Raw genomic sequence first — 23,450 nt, forward strand, 5'->3', positions numbered from 1 at the left:
GTACTCAGCGTGCGGGCGTGAGCGCGCGACGGGGCGGGGGGGAGAAGAGCCGGGGGTCGAGGACGGGAGAGAGCGAGGGGGTGTGCAGATAGAGGGAGGAGGAGGAGGGCGAGAGAGAGAACGCGGCGCGTGTCCGCCTGGCCGTGCGCCCGAGCACTCGCGAGGAAACACGAGAGCGCCTGGTTCCTCGCGCGTGCGGAAGCGCGTCGGGGAAGTCGCTCGGTCGGCTGACCGCCGCGAGAAGCGCCGGGAGAACGCGGCGCGGTCTGAAGTCAGTGTCCACGCGATGGCCACGTGTATCGCGCACGCCGGGCTCTTGCGCGATGTACGCGAGGCTCCTGGAAGAGCCCTTTCGCGAAAGCGCCGGGCTCGTATTCGCGAGGTCGTCAATCGATACGACTTGGCGCGACCTATAGCTCGTAAAACCGAACACGCGCGATATACGATTACGCAATTAGTTTGATAACGAGAGGGTAGTAGATCATTGTCGTCTGCTTTTGCGCGAGGTTAACGATACGTTTTCCACGAAGGCGCAACGGCCGACTCGACGACGATGCTATTTATTTTCGCGAAGCGAAGGAACATCGCGTTCGCCGTGCGAGAAACGCGGTTGCGAAAAAGGGGAATCCCCCCCCGGTTCAGCTTCCGCTGAAGAGCGACGGATCTGCCCCGACAAAGGGCCTTCATTGTGCCGACGTGCTTGTGCGCCAGACGGGTTTATGCTTGAAATGCAGCTTACGGTCCTTCAGAGAGGTGCGGATGACGAACGACGCATCGTGCATTCTCGTTCCGCGAAGGAGCCGAGCTCGCGCGGTTATTTCGCGCGGCGTACGTCGAAAGTTTATATATTTTTAACCTCGCTGAAATTGTGCCATCGGCATTGCGCGTCCGCTATTCGGAGGCATATTCGTACTCTCGGGGGAAAAAAAAGACAGCAACCTATTTTGGGGCCCACAATTAGTAATCGAATTATTTGGATTGTTCGTAACTTTACTCTGGGAAAAATTTTGACCGTTTTTTTTAATAGTTAAGCAACTTATATAGCAGCCTGAATATTAAGTTGCTTAACTACAAAAAAACGGTCAAAATTTTTCTCAGAGTAAAGTTACGAACAACCCAAATAATTCGATTATTGCGAGTCCCAAAGTGGGTTGCCAACTGTCTTCTTTTCCCCCCAGAGTAAGCGTATCTCTTTCTCTACCCCCTCCCTCTTTCACCCTCGCTAAACAATAACTTGCAAAATTCCCTTACAGTCGCAAATCGCATGTCGACCCGCATCCGTAATTACACGTGAAAGTATCCGCAATTACGTTTCTGCTCGTTGGAAAACGGTTGCCTTGTATCAGCGCCCGCGATAAAACCGCCTCGTTGTTGGTGTCGTGCGACACACGACGGGTCGTCGGAGCGCCGGAGTATCGATCTGGCCATAAAACAGGCAATCTTTTATCGCGCGCGCGTCGATGTGTATCGTAATATCACGAATGTCCCTTCCCCCCCGCCTCATCGTAAATTCAGGCGGCAGAAGCAGCGCTCGTGTATTATCGCGCGATTACAATTGAAACCCTCGATCGGAGGGACTGAAGGGACTCGCACGCCTTTTAACTACCTGCCGCGGTCGATCGCCGGATTCGCCGCCGATCGTCGCCGATCTCTGCCGCGGACATATCGCTCCGCGCGCCGCACTCTCGTTTCAGTTGACGTAATATACGAGTTACGTAAACGGGACGGCCGTTAAGACTCGGGCCGGGAATTCGCGGCGCGTATCTTTTACGGCGCGATTAGAAGCACGGTCTTCGGCAAACTGTTTTTATCCGGAGTCGCGCGTCCGCGCCGCGCCGTACTTGAATTTGCTTTGAGTCATCCGGCGGCCTCGAGCGAAAATACACGCGCGTTGGACGGCCGGATATTTTACACGCGCGAATCTCACGCCCATGCGCCGCCAGATGAAACGTCGAACAAGTGATATGGAGCGAGAGCGAGAGAGAATTGGAGTCATTATTTATTACACGCTCTGGGACAAGTCCCTTGAAGCGTCCAAACAATACACAAAAAAAAACAGAGATTAAACAGTGAGCAAGAAAACATAAAAACATCAAGAGGCAAGAGAGAGAAAGGAGAAAAATAAACTAGTAAATAAGGGTATTTACAAGTTATGCAAGTTATATAGAAGAGAAAGAGAATTTGTGTTGTGCTTTGGGCAAAATTCTACCGGATCGTTACGCGTCGCGCGTGAATGCGCACGACGAGAATCGAGAGAAGCACCGAAGGATATATAACGAGAGGATCTTCGTGCGCGAATCTTTTGCAAAAAGTGATATTGTCGCGAGCGTTAACCGGCACTTGCGTACGATTCCTGCGTACGTGTCGAAATCGGTACGCTCTTGCGGCGCGCGGAGACGCGAGGCGTGGGCCGACGAATCGGCTTACAAATTCACCCGGCGACCGATTTCGCGGAACGATTCGATTACGCCGTGGATCGTCGATACGTGCCTTCGCGTATATTTTATACGAGACACTACCGTGTGTGTCTCGCGATATCGGCGGCTTCCCTCGCCATTTTTCTAACGCACGTGACACCGCCCACACCGTAGAAAGGCGATGATAAACCGATACGCTTCACGTGTTCTCGATCGCGCGATCGTTTCTCGCCGGTGCCGTCGTCATTTCTCAATTAGACTATAAACGTAGATGCGACAAAGGTTACACATGCCGCTCGCGATCAGAGATTTCTATACTTTTGTCCTAATCTAAAAAGCAGTATCTCCATTTTTTGGCCATTGTAGTTAACTTTCTATGTTTCTTAGAGAAACATCCGTTGTCCTACAATGCTAGAGAGCAGTAAGAGCACTTGATTAACATAAAATAACTTATACGCGTTGCAGTATGTCTACATTTTTTCGTGGTGGCCTAGCTATAGGAACTTAAACGCGCGTTTTCTCGAAACTAACAATTTGGGAGATACTGCTTTCTAAAGCTAACGGCACACGATACCATTTTTCCTACTGGATTGCTTACGAGAGCCAATCAGGATTTAGCTTTAAGCCACCTGATCTAAAGTCAACGGCACACGATACTATTTTCCCTACTGGATTGCTTACGAGAGCCAATCAGGATTTAACTTTAAGCCACCTGATCTAAAACTCTGCATCCTTATTGGTTCTCGTAAGTGATCCAGTAGGAAAAATCGTATCGTGTGCCGTTGGCTTCAGTTAGGACAACGGCAGTATGTACTAGAGACCCTCTAATTAGAGTCTGGACATGTGGTACCCAGTTTCTGCGTTTATGATTTTTCCACTGAATTATGAATTAACAATGTTAATCCACTTTTATAGTTTTACAAACGACATGTTATCGTGATCGATTTTGATTTGATGCGCATCCCTCTGTCGAGGTGTTATTGCAAAATGGTGCTGCACATCCACCCATTTTTGCAATAAACAGCAAACTTACTCTATTATCAAACTTAGTGCGATGTGCGATTATATTTTAGGTTACGTCTCGATCTGATGGCATCTTAAAGAGAGAGTGAGATATTCGTACTTCTCTCTCTCTCTCTCTCTCTCTCTCTCTCTCTCTCTCTCTCTCTCTCTCTCTCTCTCTCTCTCTCTCTCTGGATTTGACCAAACATGGCGGACAACTTTGTTGGCCAGACTCTGATTAGAGGGTCTCTAATATGCACTATTAGGCTGCTACCCGAGCTGCTTCGAGCTGAAAAGTGAGGCAAGCGTTCCGCCATGTCTTCTCAGGTAAATAAAGTAGTGTGCGTACATCGATGTGTCACTGACAGACTGATGCACGCATACTACTTTATTTGCCTGACAAGACACGGCGGAACTCTTGCCTCACTTTTCAGCTCGAAAGTAGCAGTAGAGGAAAGTCTCCTATTATGAGACAGACTCCTAATATGAGACAGCGGAGCTTTCGCTTCCGAATTAACAGGCATCATCTGTTGGTTCCACTGTGAAGATTGCGAAGATTGTCCTCGGAGCGAAATCTGTTTAGTGGAAAGTTCGTAGTCGTTGCGAAAAAAGATTTGCGATTAAATTTTGGACGCTGAAAACCCACTATCTCGCATTAGAATCCTATCTCATGGTAGAGGACTTTCCTCTATGTAGAAATCTGCGTCGGTCGTTACGCGGAAGATCGTATTCTTCGTTTATCCTCGTGTACGTAAGCGCTCGCGGGAAACTCGCGACGGGAGGCCGCATTATTTCGCGCGAATGCAAATCACGAGCGGCGCGCGATTAGCGCATTTCAAAGGCATCCTGGCGTTTTTTCACGCGCGCGCGTCCCACGTTTCGCCGGCGCCGCTCCGGGCCGGGTCTCGCCCGAGCGTTCGCGCCGCGTTCGGCCACTCTGTGATTTAGCCACAATACGTATTATCTTCGAGCACGCGAGGTGGTGTGTCGCGGCTCTCGGGGAAAGCGGTCGCGAACGCGCAAACGCGAACGGAGTCACGTCGCTAATGCCGAAGTACGTGTCTGTGATCTCGTCCCGCGGTATCCAGGCCGTGGGATTTAACTCCCCCTCCGAATTATCGCGTGCGAGCATTGCGCGTAACGTACGTAAATACCTTTTGACCCTGTGCACTCTGCGGAAGTCGCGCTATCGACATATCCCATTTGTTCCAGCGGCTCGAAGTCTCGGATTGTACTCGATACGGACATTTCTAAGAATTCATTCCACCTTCTCATGTTATTAAATCCTTAAATACGACGGCGCACCGTGGTGAGATTCTCAGAAACGAAGGGCGTTTTAGTAATTAATCGAGTCGGCGGAATAAATTTGCAGCGGGGCCGCAAAGGGCCGAAAACTCTTCTCGACGCAGCCCGCGCGACAGGAACGGAAAGAAATAACGTTCGCAGTTCATCATCTCGTTGATGCGATCCGGCCATTCTTTATTGCCTCAATTATTCGCGTCGGTTCTCCTTTGTTAATGACAGGTTCGAATAAGACGGCCGTCACGCCGAAGGAGTTGAGTACGCGTTATATCAGGCATCCGCATTATATCGCTAAGTGGCGTACCGGCGCGGCGCGGCGCGTTACGTGTGAACGGCGACGTAAAAGTCGCCGCGCCGGATGGAAAACGCGCGGCGCGGAACGCAACGTGTCGCTCGTTAGCCGCGGCAACTCTCGAGGGAAGGAAGGAAGTTGGGGAAAAATTGCGCCGCACTTCTCTCCGTCTTTCGCGAGACTCCCCTTGGAATATCAGTTAGCGATGTCTTCAAAAATTTGGAGGTCGCGACGGCCCCTCCCCCTCCCCCCCCCTTTCCCGAGGGAGGCCGTAACGTCGCGGAACAGAAGAGTTTAGTTAATTGCAATTAGCGCCGAGTGACGCGGCCGCGCGGCTGAAACGCCCCGCGCGCGGGCTTTGGAAACGAGCGTGACTCGGTTCGGCAAGAGATACGCCGCGTTAATCGCGCGCGAGCAGGAAGAGAATAATATTTCGACCCGAGTTGCGCGGGGCACTGGGGGGCGGGGATTTTTTTTATTTCTGGCACGGACAACACACTCTCGTCGTTGACCGACGGACGGCTCGATATCTCGCCGGGGCGTAAAGAGGCGACGTAAAGAGGAATCGTACGGGCGGGTTTTTATTTACGTCGCGTAATTATCGCCGCGCCCGTCATAAAAATGCCCACTTTGACGACGGCTAATAAAGTCCCCGGGTTTATGTCGCGCGTCTCTCTATCTCTCTCTCTCTCTCTCTTCGCCGACGCTACATAATATAACCGGACGTTAGACTTAACACGCGCGGCTTCCAGTAGACACCGGGGCTACTTTCAAGTCGCCATCGTCTCTCGCCGTGCATTTAAACCCCTCTGTGCGAGGCGTCTTTCTTCGGCAAATAAAGCATCTTTCTTCGTCAAACGAAAGCCGTCTCCTGCGAGCGATAAACGAAATCTCACCGAGGAGAAAGCACGTACGAAAAGGCTAAAACGACTGTCAATACTAGTCCTATCGAGACAACATAATCTATAACTGTTTTACACTTTACGAACGTCCGGAATAAAAATACACGTTGTTAACTTTTAGAGTTACGCAAGGCTCTTTTCGCGTAAATTAAATGTTTAATTTGTAGAATCTGATGCAAAATACGACACTGATTTCGGGACGTTGCAACATCTCGCGATCCTGTATGGATAGAATCTTTTAATGTGATCGACTCACGTATAAATAGCGTATAGATTTTACAATGATCGACTATAAATCTAAGGTAAAAAAGTTGTGAGATTAAAATTAATAGGTAATTTTCGCACATGAGCAACGGTCTGGACTTGATATCTGCGGTAGGTTTTTCAAATAATCATGAATCTGAAGTGACGAAAAATTATAAAAATTAAAATGGCGAGTCGCAAAATGTCGGGTTACTGCTTCTACTTGCACGAAACTCAGTCGATGTTACAGCTGAATATAACTTGAAAATTATATTATCCGGTCGACTTGCCGATTTTCAGATATTCCGAACGCCCTACATTAGTTACTAAATTACACGTTGATATATGAGAGATACATAGAGATAAATTTGAATGCAGTATGTCTCATAAAGACTGTAACAAACGCTTAAAAGCAGATTTCCGAGATAATCTCGTGTCATAAATTTTCATACCAAAATATCGAAAAACTATAAGTTTTATAAGCGTCCAAAGTTAACAAATCGGGTCGCCTAAAATTCGCGCATTCAAATGCGATACAACGTGCAGTGCCAGAGACTGTCGCACAGCGAACAAACAGTTTTTAATTTCGCAATACTGCGATTTACTTCAAAATTTTTACCATTAAACGCATATTTGTAATTAACCGCCACAGAAATTCTTTCTCCAAGTTTTATAATTACCAGAACGTGTCCTTTTTATTGTCAGAAACAACATTGCTACAAATACCAAAGAAAGTTCGTACCCAAGAACGAAAGGGTTGAATAACGTCGCCGTCGACTTTTCTAGATACTTTTACACATTTGAGACTTAAGCCTATCACACAATGCCAGGCAATAGGAATAGGGAGTAGAATTTTTGACGCGTTAGATTCGTCGGAAATTTTCTCCCAACCAATCCAACGCGTCAGACATTCTATTCCCTGTTCCTGTTGCCTGGCGTTGTGTGATAGGCTTTACGCGCGAGACTTAACGTATAATGGAGATTATGCGTGCACGCGGCACGCAATTAACACCGAAGATCTCGATTCCGGTCGTGCCTGGAAGTTCTCGGTAGCTCTCAAAAGGTATGTCGTGCCACCGTTAATATTACCGTTGACGTTTACGACCAAAATGGCCGGGCCGAGCCGCATCTCTCGGATATTTAAGTAAACGATTCGCGTCGCGCCACGCTGGTTGGTACATCCGCGAGAACATGCGGGTGCCACGTTGTTATGCAGCCGGTCCCGTACACGGCTGTCGCGGAACACAATGGGCGTGCGGCGCTCTTTTTTTTCCGTCCTGCCTTCGTGGCTTACGTTGCGTAACGTAAACTAATCTACGAGAGCTGTAACGCGAGCGAGTTATCGCCGTCGCCAGCTTTAAATTATTACGGAGCTCGTCGCGCGAGGCTCGTCTATTAAAGTCACCTCCACGAAGCGTGCATAATGCAGAGAGAAAGAGAGAGAGAGATTTACGCGTTCGATTTTACGAAAGTCTGCACACGGAAAAAAGATGGTGTATCAACCAGACCAGTGTAATTGAAATAAAACGATGCCTCAATGGTCAAATTGGTGAGACGCCCGTCTAGAGTGTAGGGAAGTCCAGGGTTCGAACTCTGGCTGGGGTGATATTTTTCGCCATAAATTTTCTGTATTATTAAAAATGCCAGACACGGTCAAGAAAACGCTCAAGTTGTTAATTACTGCTGGCGACTTGAAGAATATTCTTATTAGTTGAAATAAAATGGTTGAAACAACATCGGTATTAATGACTGAAGAGCACCAGAAAGTTGTCTTAATAATCTGGACATTCGGTTCGATGCTTAAAAGTAAAATCCACAGCAAATACAATTGAGCGAATTATTTATGTCTGTGGCGGCCCGTGACGTTTAATTCAAGCAGCTTTAATTTTTTTTTATCTAAATTATTTTCCGTGCAAAAGCGGTTACGAAGAACTTCTCTGGGAATTCGAAAGGTTTGGTATTTAGGATTGGACGGCGATTAGGATCGGAGACGGAATCGTCTCCGGTGCTCGAATCGATGAAAATTCAATCGCGCTTGCCATCACGTCATCGCGCGAGCAGTTTCGAAAGTACGGGAGAAAGAGTTCCGCGAAATATGCGCGCGGGCGCGCGCGTCGTGAACGGCTCCGGGAGAGATGGGCCCGCGATGTACGGAGAGCAAAGAGGAAAGGTGCAGTGACCTCCAAGTGCTGCAGCTCGTGCCCGAGTGATGGCTTACCAACTGGTACCGTCGGCCAAGGCCATTAATACCAATGTCTTTTGCGCGACGGAGGCGGCGGGCGGCGCGCGCGCGAAAGAGAAGGAGGAAGGATCGAGAGGATCGCGCGCCGCGGCTTTTAGGTGGCCTCGTCGATATGGGAATTGTCGGAATTCGTAATTAACCCGCGCGATTTCGAGCGGCGAGTCCTAGCAGGAATCCGCCGAGAAAACGAGCGGATTCCTAATGCAGAGAAAACCCGGCAATTCCTTTCCTCTTAGATATTTCTATTACAAATATACTTGAAGTGTCTCCGGGCAAGTAAGATGCCTCGGCGTTTGAAGAGATTCGTCGCGAACTGTAGGGAGGTCCAGGGAATCAATTCTGTATCTCACAATATAGTGAAAATGCTAAAAGCGAGGGGTAAACCGCTGATCAAAATCATGTACGCCAATGCCCACTGGTGCCCAGTGGGCATTACTTTATCTTATTATCTTCTTTCATCTTTCTTATGCCTCATCAAGGCTCAAACTAAAGCCCTAAAAATGCCTAGTAATGCCCAGTAATGCCGCAAATCTGTACACCACAATGCCCACAGCGGTTTACCCCTCGGGTAAAAGTGAGCGGTTTTGTCTCATTCCAAGGGAACGGCTAGAAAGAGACAAAGCTGTTCACTGTAGCGTAAGATACAGAATTGACATCCAGATTGGAATCCGGCTGGGATATTTTTCGCAATAAATTATTCACGGTAATTTAAAAAGGATGTTTGTCAGCAGCAAAAGTTAAATCGATTTAAGTACATACTTGTAGATTTGCCGTTCCAATGAAAAGTGTCTTAAGACCGACAAATAATCGGCGTGTTCACCGACTTGGAAAGAATATGCAAACTTCACGCAGAAATATTATTATTGAGCTACCAGGATCCGAAAAAAATGGCATCTTCTCCGTTACTTTTGAACTGTAAAGCGCATTTTTATTCGATTGTAAGATCAGATCGTGGACTGGTCGCGAGGTGACGACGTGCTCATTAACGATATACCTTGTCAACCTCGACCAGATATTCGCGCGCGTTATTCCGCGTCGTTAACGAATTTAAATAACGAACGTACGATATTGAACTTTTGCCGAGCGAACGCCGGGTTCGCAGTGCTGATCCCTTTTTTTTCGTGACGTATCGTCGGAAATAAAAAGTGTGCAATAATTAAAGGTAAACAAAATGCGAGAGCAAACAGTAGCGGGCTGCCTCGTTGACGAAGTGTACGAAACGCCAGAGGGAGAGAAATCAAGAGGGAGGGAGAGCGGGAGAGCGAGAGAGAGAGCGAGAGAAAGAGATATCCCGTCGATCGTTAGGATCGTTAACCAAGGCTGCTTCACGGTTGGCGCAACGAGCACTTTTATCGGCGAGCGTAAAGCAAACCGCCGAGTTCTTCCCCCGCGGCCGCAAGAAGTAAAAACGCGCCAAACACGGTCATGCGGCGAGACAGCGACGGTGCACGGCGGAGAGCGCGGCGTGTCGAGAGGGACGGTAAAAAGTCAAGCGGGTGCGCGACCCTCGCGACGGAGGAGGAGGAGGACCCTGCGTTTTCGCGTCGCGGAAGCAGAAGCGTCGATACGCGAATTCGCAGCGGCAAGCAGGTGCGTCAGGATCGACGCTAAATGCAGCTCACGAACCGCGTATTGTGCGGCGCGACGCGACCATCGTAGGCTTAACGTGCCTTAAGGCCGAATCAGACTAGCAATCGCTTACTCGGGTCGGATTGGCGGTTGACGATTGTCCTCTAGCCAATGAGAGTCGATTCAATCGCTGGCTGCTTCGCTCTCATTGGCTAGAAGACAATCGCCAATCGCCAATCCAATCCGCGTCGACAATCGCTAGTCTGATTCGGCCTTTAGGTCGATAGCAGAGAATGATCCGTAAACGCTTAAGGCCTGCTTTCACCAAACGTCGCTGTAATCTTAGTTTAAGCCATGTTTGTCTCTTTCTAAGGGGGCAATTGGAAGGAGACAAAGGATGAATTAAGCTGAGCTAAGTCTGCCTGTTGTTAGTCGGAAACGTAAGGCAAGAGAAAAACGTAAGCCGTGAAAGGCTATTGTATACGACTTACGTTTTTTCTCCGCCTTGCCTTACGTCTACGACTAATTGTAAGACAGACTTAAGCGTTTACGAATCATTCTCTGCCTTAAGAGTACAGATGGTTCTGACGGGGAGTTTTTTTTTTGTAAAGTCAATCCGTCTAAAAAGTATTTCTCGAAACTCTCGAGATTCGTCCAAAAACACGATTGGCACTCGATGCATCGAGTGCAGGCCGGGCACCTGTACTCGCGAGCCGGGAGTCCGGGTTTTCGCGAGCAAGAGAGGAACGACGAGCCGCGCTCCGGGCGGTACGATTTCCTCGGCCAGTCTATCGTCCGTCTCGCTTCTTCCTCGACTAACGGTGTGTGCGTGTCTTACGACCGTAAAGCAGCAGCGCGCACCGCGGCAGGCCATCTCTATTTATCTCGGCGGCGGGAGATAGCGACGTTGCCGCAGTGCCCGGCGCCTCCGCGTGCTCTCGGAAACGAGCCGAGTCGAGCCGAGCGGTGCCGAGACCGGCCGCGGCAACGCACCGGCAACGTCGCGCGAGCGCACGGAGAACGCCTCTCCTTAGACTTTCCTCTCTCGCTCCCTCTTTCTCCCTTTTCTCACGCCGCGGTCTCTCTCTCTTTCTCTTTGAAAGAGAGAGAGAAAGAGAGGGAGAGACTCTTCGGTGCCTCGACCGCGCGCGCGGCGCGCTCGTCAAGGTGTTAGTAGGTGTCGTTACCTACGATTAACAGGCGAGAGAAAAGAAATACGGTTGCCAGGCCGACGAATCACGCGACCCTCCGCGCGGGAGACACGCCGTGGAACATATGGGGCCGCAGAAGGATGAGGTTGGGCAACGGAAGGCGCTCCGAAGTGTCGGACAAAGGAGGACTGTCCGAAGGAGTTTATCTTTATTAGGAAACAGCGTTCGACATCGTCAACGTTAGATTTTTACCGATGTAGATTAATTTTAATCTCGACTTAACGCGCTTCTTATCTTTCTCTTTTAATTCCTAGAACTAGGAAAAGACGGGAAGTAAGTTAAGCCGAGATTAAAATTATTCCACGCCGGTGGAAATCGACGTAAAGATCGAATCAAGCTAGCAATTGCCGACTCGGATTGGATTCGGATTGCCGATTAACGACTGTCTTCTAGCCAGTGAGAGCGAGGCAGCCAGCGATTTAATCGAGTCTCATTGGCTGGAGGACAATCGGCAATCCAACCCGAGTCGGCAATTGCTAGTCTGATTCGGCCTTTAAGAATGCTAGAAGAATTTCCGAGGCGGCACAAATTGCCCAGAGCACCCTCGGGCCAGCTCGAGCTGCTAATTTGTCAGTTTTAATTAATTTTCAATTTTATCCGAGTATCAGTTCGTTTAAAGAGCGTTTAGATATCGCGCGGAACACGTTCCTGCGACCCGCTCGAAATAATTCAAAGGGGAAGAAACGCCTGGTCCGAGCGACTCGTCACGAGGAGAAGCGGACGACGGCGCCGTCCACTCGAAGCCGCGGCGCATCGTGGCGAAGGTGGACGGGACTATTTTTTTCCGCAGGAAGGGTAGGAATCCCCGCGCGCGCGAGCGAGCGAGCGAGGGCAAGTGCATCGCCAATTTCGGCACGCGGGGCGCGTGCGTGGGACAGACGAGTGCAACCGACCGACCGACCGACCGACCAGCCGCTCCGTCTCCCTCTCTCTCGCTCGCTGCTACTCCGCGTCTCCCTCACGCTCCTCCCGTGTCCCCGGCTGTGCGCACATGTGTGCAGGGCATGAGGTCGCTTTCCTCGCTGGTTCGGCGTGAGGCTCTGGCACCGTCCCCTCCCCCGCGATGGCATCGGGATGCGGCGTTGCCGCTTCTGCACGTCGCTCGGGCGGCGATGCCGGCGCCGGTATGCGTGCAGTGAGAGAGAGACTGGTGGGGCGCGGCGTTGCCATATCGACCGTGCCCTCGTCACCGGAGAACGACGAGCGGACGACAAACGAATGAACGAGCGAACAAACGAGCGAGCGAGCGAGCAAGCGAACGAGCGAACGAACGAGCGAACGAACGAACGAACGAACGAACGAACGAATAAACGAACGTGCGAGCGAATGAATGAACGGACGAACAAACGGACAAACAATTTTCTCTATTCTCCGCTGCTATTTTCTCGGCGTATCATTTTCCCTCTCGGTCTCGCTCTCGATTTTATATTTTCTCTTTCCCTCTAAAAAAGACCGCTCCGCTGTGTCCCATTGTTCGCCATTCGCGGGGCGGCGAGCGCGAGGCGCCGCGACGATGCACCTGACTGACTCAGCATCACCGACTTCGGTTCGCGCACGCAACGCGTGCGACGACCAGACCAATGCCAGACTACGCGGGCCGATATAACGCGCGCCCGACAACGGCGGCGGAGGCAGTGAAACGCGCCTCGGCCACCACCGGCCAGAGAGTCTCGCCCTTGAGAAGGCTGGACCGCCCGTGAACGAGCGAGCACGCGCTTTCTTTCGGTTCTCACCCGCGCGCGTTCTCGCTCGCTCGCTCGCGCGGGAGATGCGCATCGGCCCGGCCGCGAGAGAGAACTCGAGCTCGCTGAAATCACCACGTCGGAAACCGGTACGGCCGTAGCCGATACTCGCCGATAATCGCCGGTGGCAGATAACGATGACGAGGCCGACGTGGACCAAGGGACGGGCGGGGCGGGGCGGGGGCGACAACCGCGCGAGAGCACGCGGCCGCGCGGAGGTGCGCTTTCAGCCCCGAGAGCTCGGCGGCGCCATAGCTACCCCGTTTTTTTCGTTTTTCCATTTTTAGACCTTTAAATTTGAAGGCAAACCGCAGAGTTTTAACAACCGCTCTCGTAGAATTCATCGTCGTCGCTTGAATAAAATGGGGGGAGGGGAAAAAAAATTGGCGTTGAAAAGGATATTTGGTTGCCGAGAGCCTCCGTCCCCGTTCCTGTTCCTTCCCGAAAACGAGATTGACTCGTTCGTTAGTTCGGGTGGCGCGACGACACCTCGCCCTCCACTTCCGTTTACACCGAATTCCGGGAGAACGTAATTACGATGCGAGACGCAGCGCGAGGGGGGGGGGAGGGAGAGAGCGAGGGAGGGGGAGGCTTTTAATGCCGACGCATCGCCGCATCGGTTCGAGGAGAGGCGGCTTCCCGAACGCCCGGGATTAGAATGCATCCGCTTCGTTAGCCGCGGGTGAGAGAGCGAGCGCGCGCCCTTTTACAGCTTGAGAGGACGAATTTTATGACGGCACGCAAGCCCGAGAGCTTTTAACGCGCGCCCACGTCCGCTCGCGAGCTCCTCTCGTCGCGAGCGCGAGGGATTGGTATTTTTAGGTATTTCGGATGTTTCAGAAATTTCGGATCGTACTTTGTGGCGCGAGCCGCTCGGCGCGGCGAGGAGGATTTTGCGCAAGCTACTCGTAATTTATGCAAAACGCTTCCGCTAACCGCGCTCGAATCCATCGCCGCGCGCTTGGCAATCGCCGCGCCGCTCCGATAGCGAGAGAGAAATAGCTCCAAGGCTCGTTTCTGGGTAGAATCTACCTTATATCAGTCTCGCGCGCTGTGTCCTATATGGATGAGCCACAACTAGGATCATCGAATGAGTAGATGAAAATCGCCGTATCGAGACTGTTCGTGGACTCAGGTGCCATTTCTACGTAAGAAGACTGTTAAAGCTCATATAGCGAAATCAGAAAAACCACACCCTCAGAAAGGATTTCTGTTACCGAGACAAAAATATGCTTGACGCATTTATATTTCTCACAACCCCCTTTAGTATAAAAATAAGACGATGTCAAAATAAAATCAATAATTCTTATTCTCCTCTGTCGAATAAAAAAAGATTGACTTACTAAACGTAAGTTTATATATTCTTGCGTTTAAAATAAATTTTCCCTCCATCTTGACACCACGATATTCGACGAAAGACGATGCATACTATTGTTTTATTCTAGATTCTAGAATTTTTCATTTAAGATTCAAATATTCCTATTTCTATAATAAATATGATTGGCGCTATATCGATCCTATTTTATGATACATTCAAGTGTAATAGCATTGGACACGGAAATTTTTTCTGTGGGTGCATACTTTAATAAAATGCCCGTGTACACTTCATCATCTTCAGGTGTAGAAAGGACATTAGGGCCTAAACACACGAAGGAACTTAAGTAGTAAGGCTGCACCAGCGTCGCGTAACTTTAACCTGAGCTTATCTCACTCTTTGTCTCCTTCTAAAGGCCTGTGTCCACGGTCCAAGAACCTGTGTCCAAGTTCTAGTTCCAAGAAATGTGTAGCCAATCAACTTGCAGCTTTTGCGTAAAACATGCAAGTTGATTGGCTACACATTTCTCGGAACCAGAAGTTGGACACAGAATTCTTGGATCGTGGACGCGAGGCTTAAAGGAACCAGAAAGAGACGAAGAGCGAGCCAAGCTGAAGTTACGTGAAGGCCTAAACACACGAAGAAACTTAAGCAGAAGACTTGAGACTCGAGGGAAGTGACCAATGGCAGCCGAGAAACGTAAGCAGCCATTTTGAAACTTAAGCAACTCTGAAAATTCCGCTTGGCTTAAGCTTTCTCGCGAGTTTAGGCCCTCAACGTTAAATCTCGCGGTCAGGCGAGGAGGTGGGCGCTTACCGTAATCTCTTAACAGTATCGTACGTTCGATTGCCGATATGATCCAATCTACCGCGCGTACATTTCGGAGACCTTACGTAACGCAAGAGCGAATTATTCATATGACAACGGCGCTTTGTGAAACGACGGGGGGAGGACGGTAATGCGATTACGCGGATTCGCCTCCTCGGTTCACCGGCGAGCGACGTCGGGACCAGAGAGCCGAGATAAAACGCTTACGATCAGTTCGCGACACGCGCTCGGTATCGCTCGTGCACGCGCGAGCGAGCGGAACCGCTCGAGGAAACGACGCGGATGCGCGCGACAACGCGACGCCGCAGCGTGTATCGGCGCCCGAATGCGGGCGCGGTACGCGACGAGGCTGCCGAGAGAAGCGAGATAAAACGCCGGCGAATAAAATCCTTTTTCTCTCTGCGCGGACTTTCGAGCGACGGGCGGTCTGGTTTAACGCGTCGCGGCCTCGCCGCACCGACCGCAGAGTTTCTAATAACGTCGAGGCTGCTCCTCGCCGGCAGACGCGAAGAAAGAGGCGTTTATGCGAGAGAGGACGCCCGAACTTTAACACGTACACGGCGAAAAAGCCTGAGCGACGCCCCCCTCCCCCGTCGCTCCCGTAACACACATACTCCTACACTCTCACGTGGAAATAACGAAGTTAGTTGGCCGCGCCAGCGTTGATTAGCTACGCTTCTTCTTAAACCTCGTGAATTAATTGCGTCGGAAAAAAGAGCCTTCGAAATTAATATTCGCCGGAGCGCCTGAAACGCCGCGAATCTAAGTGCGTTATTTTTGTACGCATATATATGTTATATATATGTAATTTGGTGAAGCACTTTTTACGCGCTTCTTTCCCTTTAAAATCGCAACACACGACTGGATATACGTCATTTTACAAACTTCCGTTTAAAAAAAAAGTGCACAAAATGACGTATATCAAGTCACGCGTCGCGATTTTAACGAGAGTGTAAAATGTGCGTCGCCCACACAGAAAAGACAAGTGTCAGATCAACTCTTACATACTCAAATTAACGCCGTTCATTGTTAGGCATCCTATTAGTTGACGAGGAACGACATAACGTTAATTTACGCGCCGTTAGCCGCGCCAAAACTCCCGAAGCCCCGTTTCACTCGGCACTCGTTACTCGCGCCGCGCTCCAAAATCGAAAACAAGAGGAACGGAGCCTTTTTTTCCGCGAGATATACTCCGAAGTCGCCGCGCAAGGAGGGAATAATTTTCACCGGGGAGCCATTCAATTAATTCGGTCACGGGGAGCCGTCGGGCGCAGCTGACTCCGAGAGGTTTTCCAGCAGGCGAAAAAAATCATCCGGCCATTTTTATACTACTAATCCTTCGTCGTCTCGGTACCCGCCGCCGTCTGTAAAACACTAATTACAGCTCGGCGCGGTCGCTTCCGCCGGTGAAGGCAGGCGGCGTAGACAAAAGCAGCTTTAGAGAATCCGCAAAGCTCTCTTTCTCCTTCTCCCTGCCGCCTTTCTCCCTCGCGCATTCTCCCCGGGCTTACTGAACTTTCCGCAAAGTACGGTGCCTCTCTGCGGAAGACGGCCGACCGGAATCCGGGGTAGATTTTGTCGCGCGAGTCGAACCCGTCGCCGGGCACGTCGCGGACAATAATTTCGCCGGTAACGCAACGCGCCGCGCTGCCGGTGAACCCGAATGCTCCGAGCGTAAGACCGAAGTCCGCGTACAAAGGGAACAACTTTCCGCCGTCGACGATGCGACGTCGCGACTGCACGAGCGCGGAGACGTTCTCGCGCCGGCCGCGAACGCCGCCCCGCTAAAGAGAATCTAATTACAATCATCGTTATCGGCGTTTTTCTCTCCGATCGGGCGTAGCGATAAATTGCGCCCCGGTCGACCCTTGATTATCACGTTGCGTTTCTCGCGGCTATTTTTCAGGACACGCCCTCGAGTCGCGCGGCTTTCCTTCCGCGCTCGCACTCGACCTCTTCCTCGCCTTGACGCGACGATCGAAAGATGATCGCGTCCCGAGAAATCGCGCCGTGATTTCTTTTTCCTCGGATTTCCCCGCTTCGTCCGACTCGCGGTAGCCTTCTGCTGCCACACGGGCGAAAGGATCAATTCTGTATCTTACACTATGGTGAAAATGGTAAAAGTGAAAGGTCATTTTTAGCATTTTCACTATACAGGATGTTTCGGATAAGGTATCCATCCGCTCGTATACAGGTAGAGAAAGTTAAATCGAGAAGAAAAGTTATGTACCATTTTGTAAAATTCCTAATAGTTGTCGAATAATTAATTAAAACGTCTGAGCGAATAAGCGCGAGGAAAGCGGTAGGCCGGACTCGGCAGACATTAAATGGCTTATTTGTTCGGTCTCGTAGCGGTGAGGGCGGAGCTGTAAGCATCATCTGAGAAGCTCGCCCGCTCGCTGCGTGACAACTTTTTTTTCGGTGCGTCACTCCACCTCCCGCTATCGGAGCCCACCGTTGCTACGAAACTAAACGAATGAGGCATTTAACGTGCTTGCTTCTCGCGTGCGTTCATTCGCCCAGACGTTGTTATTTATCACTCGAAAACTATTGAAAATTTTACAAAATGGTAACAACTTTTCTTTTCAGTTTAGTCCGCTCTACCTGTATACGAGCGGTTGGACACCCTATTCGTAACACCCTATATTGTAAAGGCCGGTGTCCACGATGTTAGAACTTGGACCAAGCTCTAGCATGGTGGACACAGGCCGTAAGGATATAGAACTGATACGCTCGGCTCGCGTTTGGAACGGATGCCACCTCGCCGGAGTCTCCGAAACTCGGCGGGGTAGCTTATCCATCACGAGAATCTGGGGGACAGGCGATAGCGTGACGTAGCCGGGCGACGGCATCGCCGATGATGCACCCAGAGAGCAGCTGCGCGAGCGAGGCATTCCGGCCGCGGCGCGGCCGGGCCAGTTTGCACGTCATACGGTTTATGCGACGAGCTTCGGGCTTCGATCACACTTGTTGAGGGGGAAAGGCCTTCGCCGCCACCTCCACCTCGAACCGCCCGCGTTCCCTACCTCCCATTCTCTTTCCCCCTTCGTTCTCTTTCTCCGGCTTTCCCTGGCCTCCCTCCTCCTATTCCTACGCGCTCTCCCTCTCTCCCTCTTTCTCTTTACCATTGGCCTCATGATCTATCTCACCCGCCTAGTATGGCACCTCCACGAACGACCTTGACCCCACGTCGCATCCGCGCTGTCCTCTAATGCTTTCGTCCAGGCGGCCGATATCGCGCGATCGGCCCCAAACCGGTCATCTCGCGCATGTACACCAAAGCCCAGTTTTTCCAACGTCGCTTAACTTTAACCTTAGCTTAACTCATCCTTTGTCTTCTTCCATACTCTTCGGACCAGTTTTAGATAATAAGATAGAAAAAGATAGGGGGTTGACTGAACAGTTAACCGACGTTAGTGAAACTGGCCCGTTGAAAAAGACGAAGAATGAGTTAACTAAGGTCTGAGCATCGTCATAAGGTCTAGGCACATATAGAACACATACATTTTCCATGTATGTACAAATGTGTCCGATACATGCACAAATTCATACGGGAAGGCATTATTGGCGCATGTGTACGTATATGTTCAACTAATTATCCACATATTTTATATATATATGTCTGCTATATTATATACCACGTCGTATCGTAATCCTATGTATCCGTTGGAATCGCAGTCGAAGGATATTGGACCATCGAAATTCGATAATCAATGTCGGGACACGTCGAAGGGCGATTGTACCTGAAACTTTAAGATCGTTACAACCGACGCGAGGACAGTCGTAATTATCGCACGATTGACAACCGGAGGAGTTATTAACCTCGGACGACAACACGCGTTGGCGACTCCTCCGAGTCCCCTCCCCTTTTCCCAGACATCTCTCCTCCCTCCATTGTACCGACGTCCTCGATCGTCGGCGCCGGTACGTTTCTTTTCCCGGGGAAGCCCGCGCCGAAGGTTGAAGAGGCCGCGAGACGCGAGTTATGTCATCGCGGGAGGCACGAGCGACGCACCTCCGGGCTGATAACGCGTTCGCGCGCGCGCGCGCGGTGCTTTTGAACGGCGCGGAATCAGTCCGCGGTGAATTCGAATCGAGAATTGCTTATGTCCGATCTTCGCGATATCACGTGAAAGCGAGACGCGCCGGCGCGTTGGAGAGATTCCCGCTCGGCCGAGAACGACCGCGACGTTTACTTGTACGCCAATGCAGATCAACCTTAATCTCGGCTCAACTTACCTTTTATCTTCTTCTTAAAACCTCTCTCAGACTAGCAATTGTTGACTCCGATTAAGTTGGAATTGGCGATTGACAACTGTCCTTTAGCCAATCGGAGCAAAGCGGCCAGCGATTTAATCGGCTTCCATTGGCTAGAAGACAATCGTCAATCGCCAATCCCAATCCAATCCGAGTCAGCAATTGCTAGTCTGATTGTGAGTCGGCCTTCAGGGTCAGTTTCACATACGTCGGTTAATCGTTAAACTGAAATTAGTCAACCCGCTTAACTAAGCTTAACTAAATTTTTATTCGTTTCTAATTCCTGAAACCAGAAGAAGCAAGTTAAACCGAGATCAAAGTTAATCCGCATTGGTATACGCTTACACGTCACCTTTAATCGCGTTTAATAACATCCGCAGTTATAAAACTTGCCAATCACAACTATGCCTCAGAAGAATGGAATGACTGCGATTGGCCAGTCCCTTAACTACGGATGTTATCAAACCCGATTAAAGGCCGAATCAGACCAGCAACTGCCGAGTCGGATTGGATTGGGATTGGCGATTGTCTTCTAGCCAATGAGAGCGAAGCAGCGATTTAATCGACTCTCATTGGTTAGAGGTGAATCGTCCATCGCCAATCCCAATGAAATCCCGAGTCTGCAATTGCTATAGTCTGATTCGGCCTTAACGGCACTCGATGAAGACCGCCGGCGCGGCGACGGCAGAAACGCACGAGCGTGATAACCACTGGCGACAACCGCGCGCGGTCACTTATCGCCAGCCGCGGTTTCACCAAACGCGCAGAACCCACCTTCGTCGTTACGAGAGTCAGGCCGATAATCAATCGGGTCGTAAACATCGCGGCAAAATCGCCCTCTCGCTCGCCGCGGCCGCGGGCTCGTAAAGAAAGAAACCGGCGACAATTGGCGTGTTTCACGGCGCGAGACGTGTCGCGCTCGGAAAATTAATGCGACGCGGGTGCACGGCCGCGAAGGCGCGCTACAATTCGCGTTATCGACGAGAAATGTCCGCGAGATCGAGCCGCGCGATCCGTCACGTTTTTCTTTCTCCTCCTCCCGTCTTTCTCTCTCCCTTTCCGCGCACGAGATAAGTTTGGACGTAATCGTCGAACGTGGGGTAGGGGGGGGGGGGAGTAGAAGAGCAAAAAAAAATGGATAAAAGGGAAAAAGCGGTCGACCGTCGAATTTGGGGAAACAGCGGCGAATATTTGGGATGCCTGGGGAATATTTCTCCCGTTGTATATTATTTTCCTGGAACGAGAGCGAATGCCGACGTCTCTACTCTCGTTACGCGGCTATGCCTCATAATCTCTCCGTTTCTCTATTTTTCCTCTTCGTCCGCCACGGACTTACACGCCGAGGCGAACCGCGCGCGGTCAATTCCACTTCCAGGTGCCGATTTGTCGCTGTTTTAGCGGCGCGATAGGTGAAAGCGAGCGTTTTAATCTCGCCGTAACGCGCGCGCGAGGACGCGCGATTATCGCCGATGGAATTAAAGCCGCCGTACGGAGCTCTCGCCCTCTCACGCGGAATCTGGGCCACGTCTCTGCCCCGCGCTATCCTCGCCGAGTTGCCAAATTCTCGTAAGTTATAGTTAGTCGTACTAATAATGGTACTATCGCCGAGAGCGCGCGAGCCGCGACGAGATCGGAAGGCATTTCGGAAATCGCGTAGTACGCGCTCGCGACGCTCTTGCGTAACGCCTGAAAGATACCCTCGATCGCTGGGAGATCGAGATACGCTCCGGAAGGCTCCGCAAGTGCGAGCAGATCCGTCGACGGACTCCGCGATGGTTGCGAACAAAATGGTTCCACTTGTTTTTTTTTTTTTTTTTTCATGGAAACCGACTGGTTCAATCGATCGTCGTTTTGCAAATTTTCGCAAAATATCGGATACTTTTTTTTAGAGATATTTCGAGAAAAAACGAAAGAAAAAACGACGTTTTAATTTGAATCCAAAACGTACATTTTTCGTTATTATTCACTTCCTCCCATCTTGATCTTAAATTTTTAGCTCTTTGGCGATAAAAGTCTCTCGGTTTCGAGATGATCCGACCGTCGTTTGCAAATTTTCGCAAAATATCGGGTAGTTTTTAGAGATATTTCGAGATGAAATGAAAGAAAAAACGACGTTTTAAATAGAATCCAAAACGTACATTTTCCGTTATTATTCACTTCCTCCCATCTTGATCTTAAATTTTCAGTTCATTGGAGATAAAAGTATCTCGGTTTCGAGCTGAAGAACACATCGAGTTCTTTTTTTACTCCGCTTAATTTGAGATAATCCAATCGTTGTTTGTAAAGTTCGCAAAATATCGGATACCTTTTTAGAGATATTTCGAGATGAAACGGAAGAAAAAATGACGTTTTAATTAGAATCCAAAACGTACATTTTCCGTTATTATTCGCTTTCTCCCATCTTGATCTTAAATTTTCAGCTCTTTGGCGATAAAGGTCCTCTCGGTTTCGAGCTGGAGGATAAATCAAGCTCCTTTTTACTCCGCATTATTTACGCGATGACCCGATACGTCGACAAAATCCGTACGCTTCGAGAATAGTCAAGCATTGCATCTCACATTATGGATCAAAATGTACTCGTATATGTGCGTATACATACATTTATTCATTAAATGTAATTTAACGTAAAAAAATAGAATGGCGCGCGGCCCTCTCTCTCTCTCTCTCTCTCAATGCAATATATGCAACATTTATCGATACAATTTCTACCTTCCGCGGTATTCTCGATATTATCCTCGGGCGCTCGCCGCGTTTTTACGTAACGTCGACTTTGGTTCCGGCAAAATCAATTGCAACCGGATGCTAATTAAAAGCGAGGCTCGCGAAAATTCATTTCGCGTCCCGCCCGACGTGGACCTTTTAATCAAAACGCGACGTTAATCAAAACGAGATGGCGGCCGCGGTGATTTTACAAACAATTATTTATCGCCGGCGCGCGCCGTATTCCTTAATCGTTAATTATAAACTACGCCACGATGTGCGACTTCATACGTGCAGCGGAACGTTATTTTTCGCAGTGCAACAACGCCGCGAAATGTTTTTTCCGCGCATCTTGTTAAGCAATACCTCGCAACGGGATATTAAAAACATCGTTAATACTAAACCGTAATATTAAACGTAGATACGCACGGCCCTCTATTTTTTTTTAAATATAATTAGGTGCGCCGGCTCTAATTGGACGCGTCGCAATGTTTAATTAAAACTCTTTCGTTTGGAGATAAAAAAAGAGGAAGGCACACTCACCTTAATCCATCCTCCATGAGCGGTCACCACCACATACAGTAAATACAGATCTATATCCTTCCCATTTATCTTCGGAGACTTCTTGAAGAGAGTCCTGGAATCAGAGAGGAAAGCGATCTGTAAAACGCTGCGGGAGTCTCGAGGCGAAGTTTGCACGCTGCGTTTGGCAATTAGGCTTTTCGCAAAACAATCCCTTTTTCGGGATTTCGTAAAAATATCACGACGAGAGCGACGAACGCGATCAACGGAGTCTCCTTACAAAAGAAATATAAAAATCGTTTACGCTCAATTAATCAGCGTTGATTATTGATCGACTATGCGCGATATTTTTATTCGTCGACGGGACCCGCAGCGGACAGAGGCGAGCGTTTACATTCGCAGAATCTAAGGCTGGTATTACATTTGTCGCACGACAAATTTTTCAAGTCGGTTGGCTGCAACATAGTAAAATTCTCGAGTATCTGGGAATTTTCCGAGGGGACAACCGCTGACCAAAATCTTATACACCAATGCCCACTAATGTCCAGTGGGCATTACTTTATCTTATTATCTTATGTTATCTTATTTTTTACCTTATTTTATCTTTATAACGTCCCAGCAAGGCCTAATGCCCAAAAAATGCCTAGTAATGCCCAGTAATGTCACAAATCTGTGCACCACAATGCCCTCAGCGGTTTTCCCCTCGGAATTTTCTATTCAGCGGCCAATCAACGCGCTTAAACAATTTGTCGTATGACAAATGTAATATTAGGCTAAGGCTGGTATTGCATTTGTCGTACGGCAAAGTTTTCAAGCGTGTCGATTGGCAGTAAAATAGTAAAATTCTCGAGTACCTAGGAATTTTCTATTCAGCGGCAAATCAACGCACTTAAAAAATTTGTCCTA

At 49.7% G+C, this 23,450-nt stretch overlaps 1 protein-coding gene across 4 annotated transcripts in view; it reads right to left on the reverse strand.

Annotated features, from left to right (window-relative positions):
* LOC105570447 (AT-rich interactive domain-containing protein 2) overlaps positions 1-23,450 on the reverse strand; it is a 61,642-nt gene that overhangs the window by 36,302 nt on the left and 1,890 nt on the right. For all 4 annotated transcript variants that reach the window (XM_012027643.1, XM_012027642.1, XM_012027641.1 and 1 more), the window contains exon 2: positions 22,566-22,659. In XM_012027643.1, coding sequence (XP_011883033.1) covers positions 22,566-22,659 — 94 coding nt within the window. The remainder of the gene's footprint in view (positions 1-22,565; positions 22,660-23,450) is intronic.

The sequence above is a fragment of the Vollenhovia emeryi genome, unplaced genomic scaffold (assembly GCF_000949405.1).
Source record: "Vollenhovia emeryi isolate VEMERY1.0 unplaced genomic scaffold, V.emery_V1.0 DF939120.1, whole genome shotgun sequence".
NCBI classification, from domain to species: domain Eukaryota; kingdom Metazoa; phylum Arthropoda; class Insecta; order Hymenoptera; family Formicidae; genus Vollenhovia; species Vollenhovia emeryi.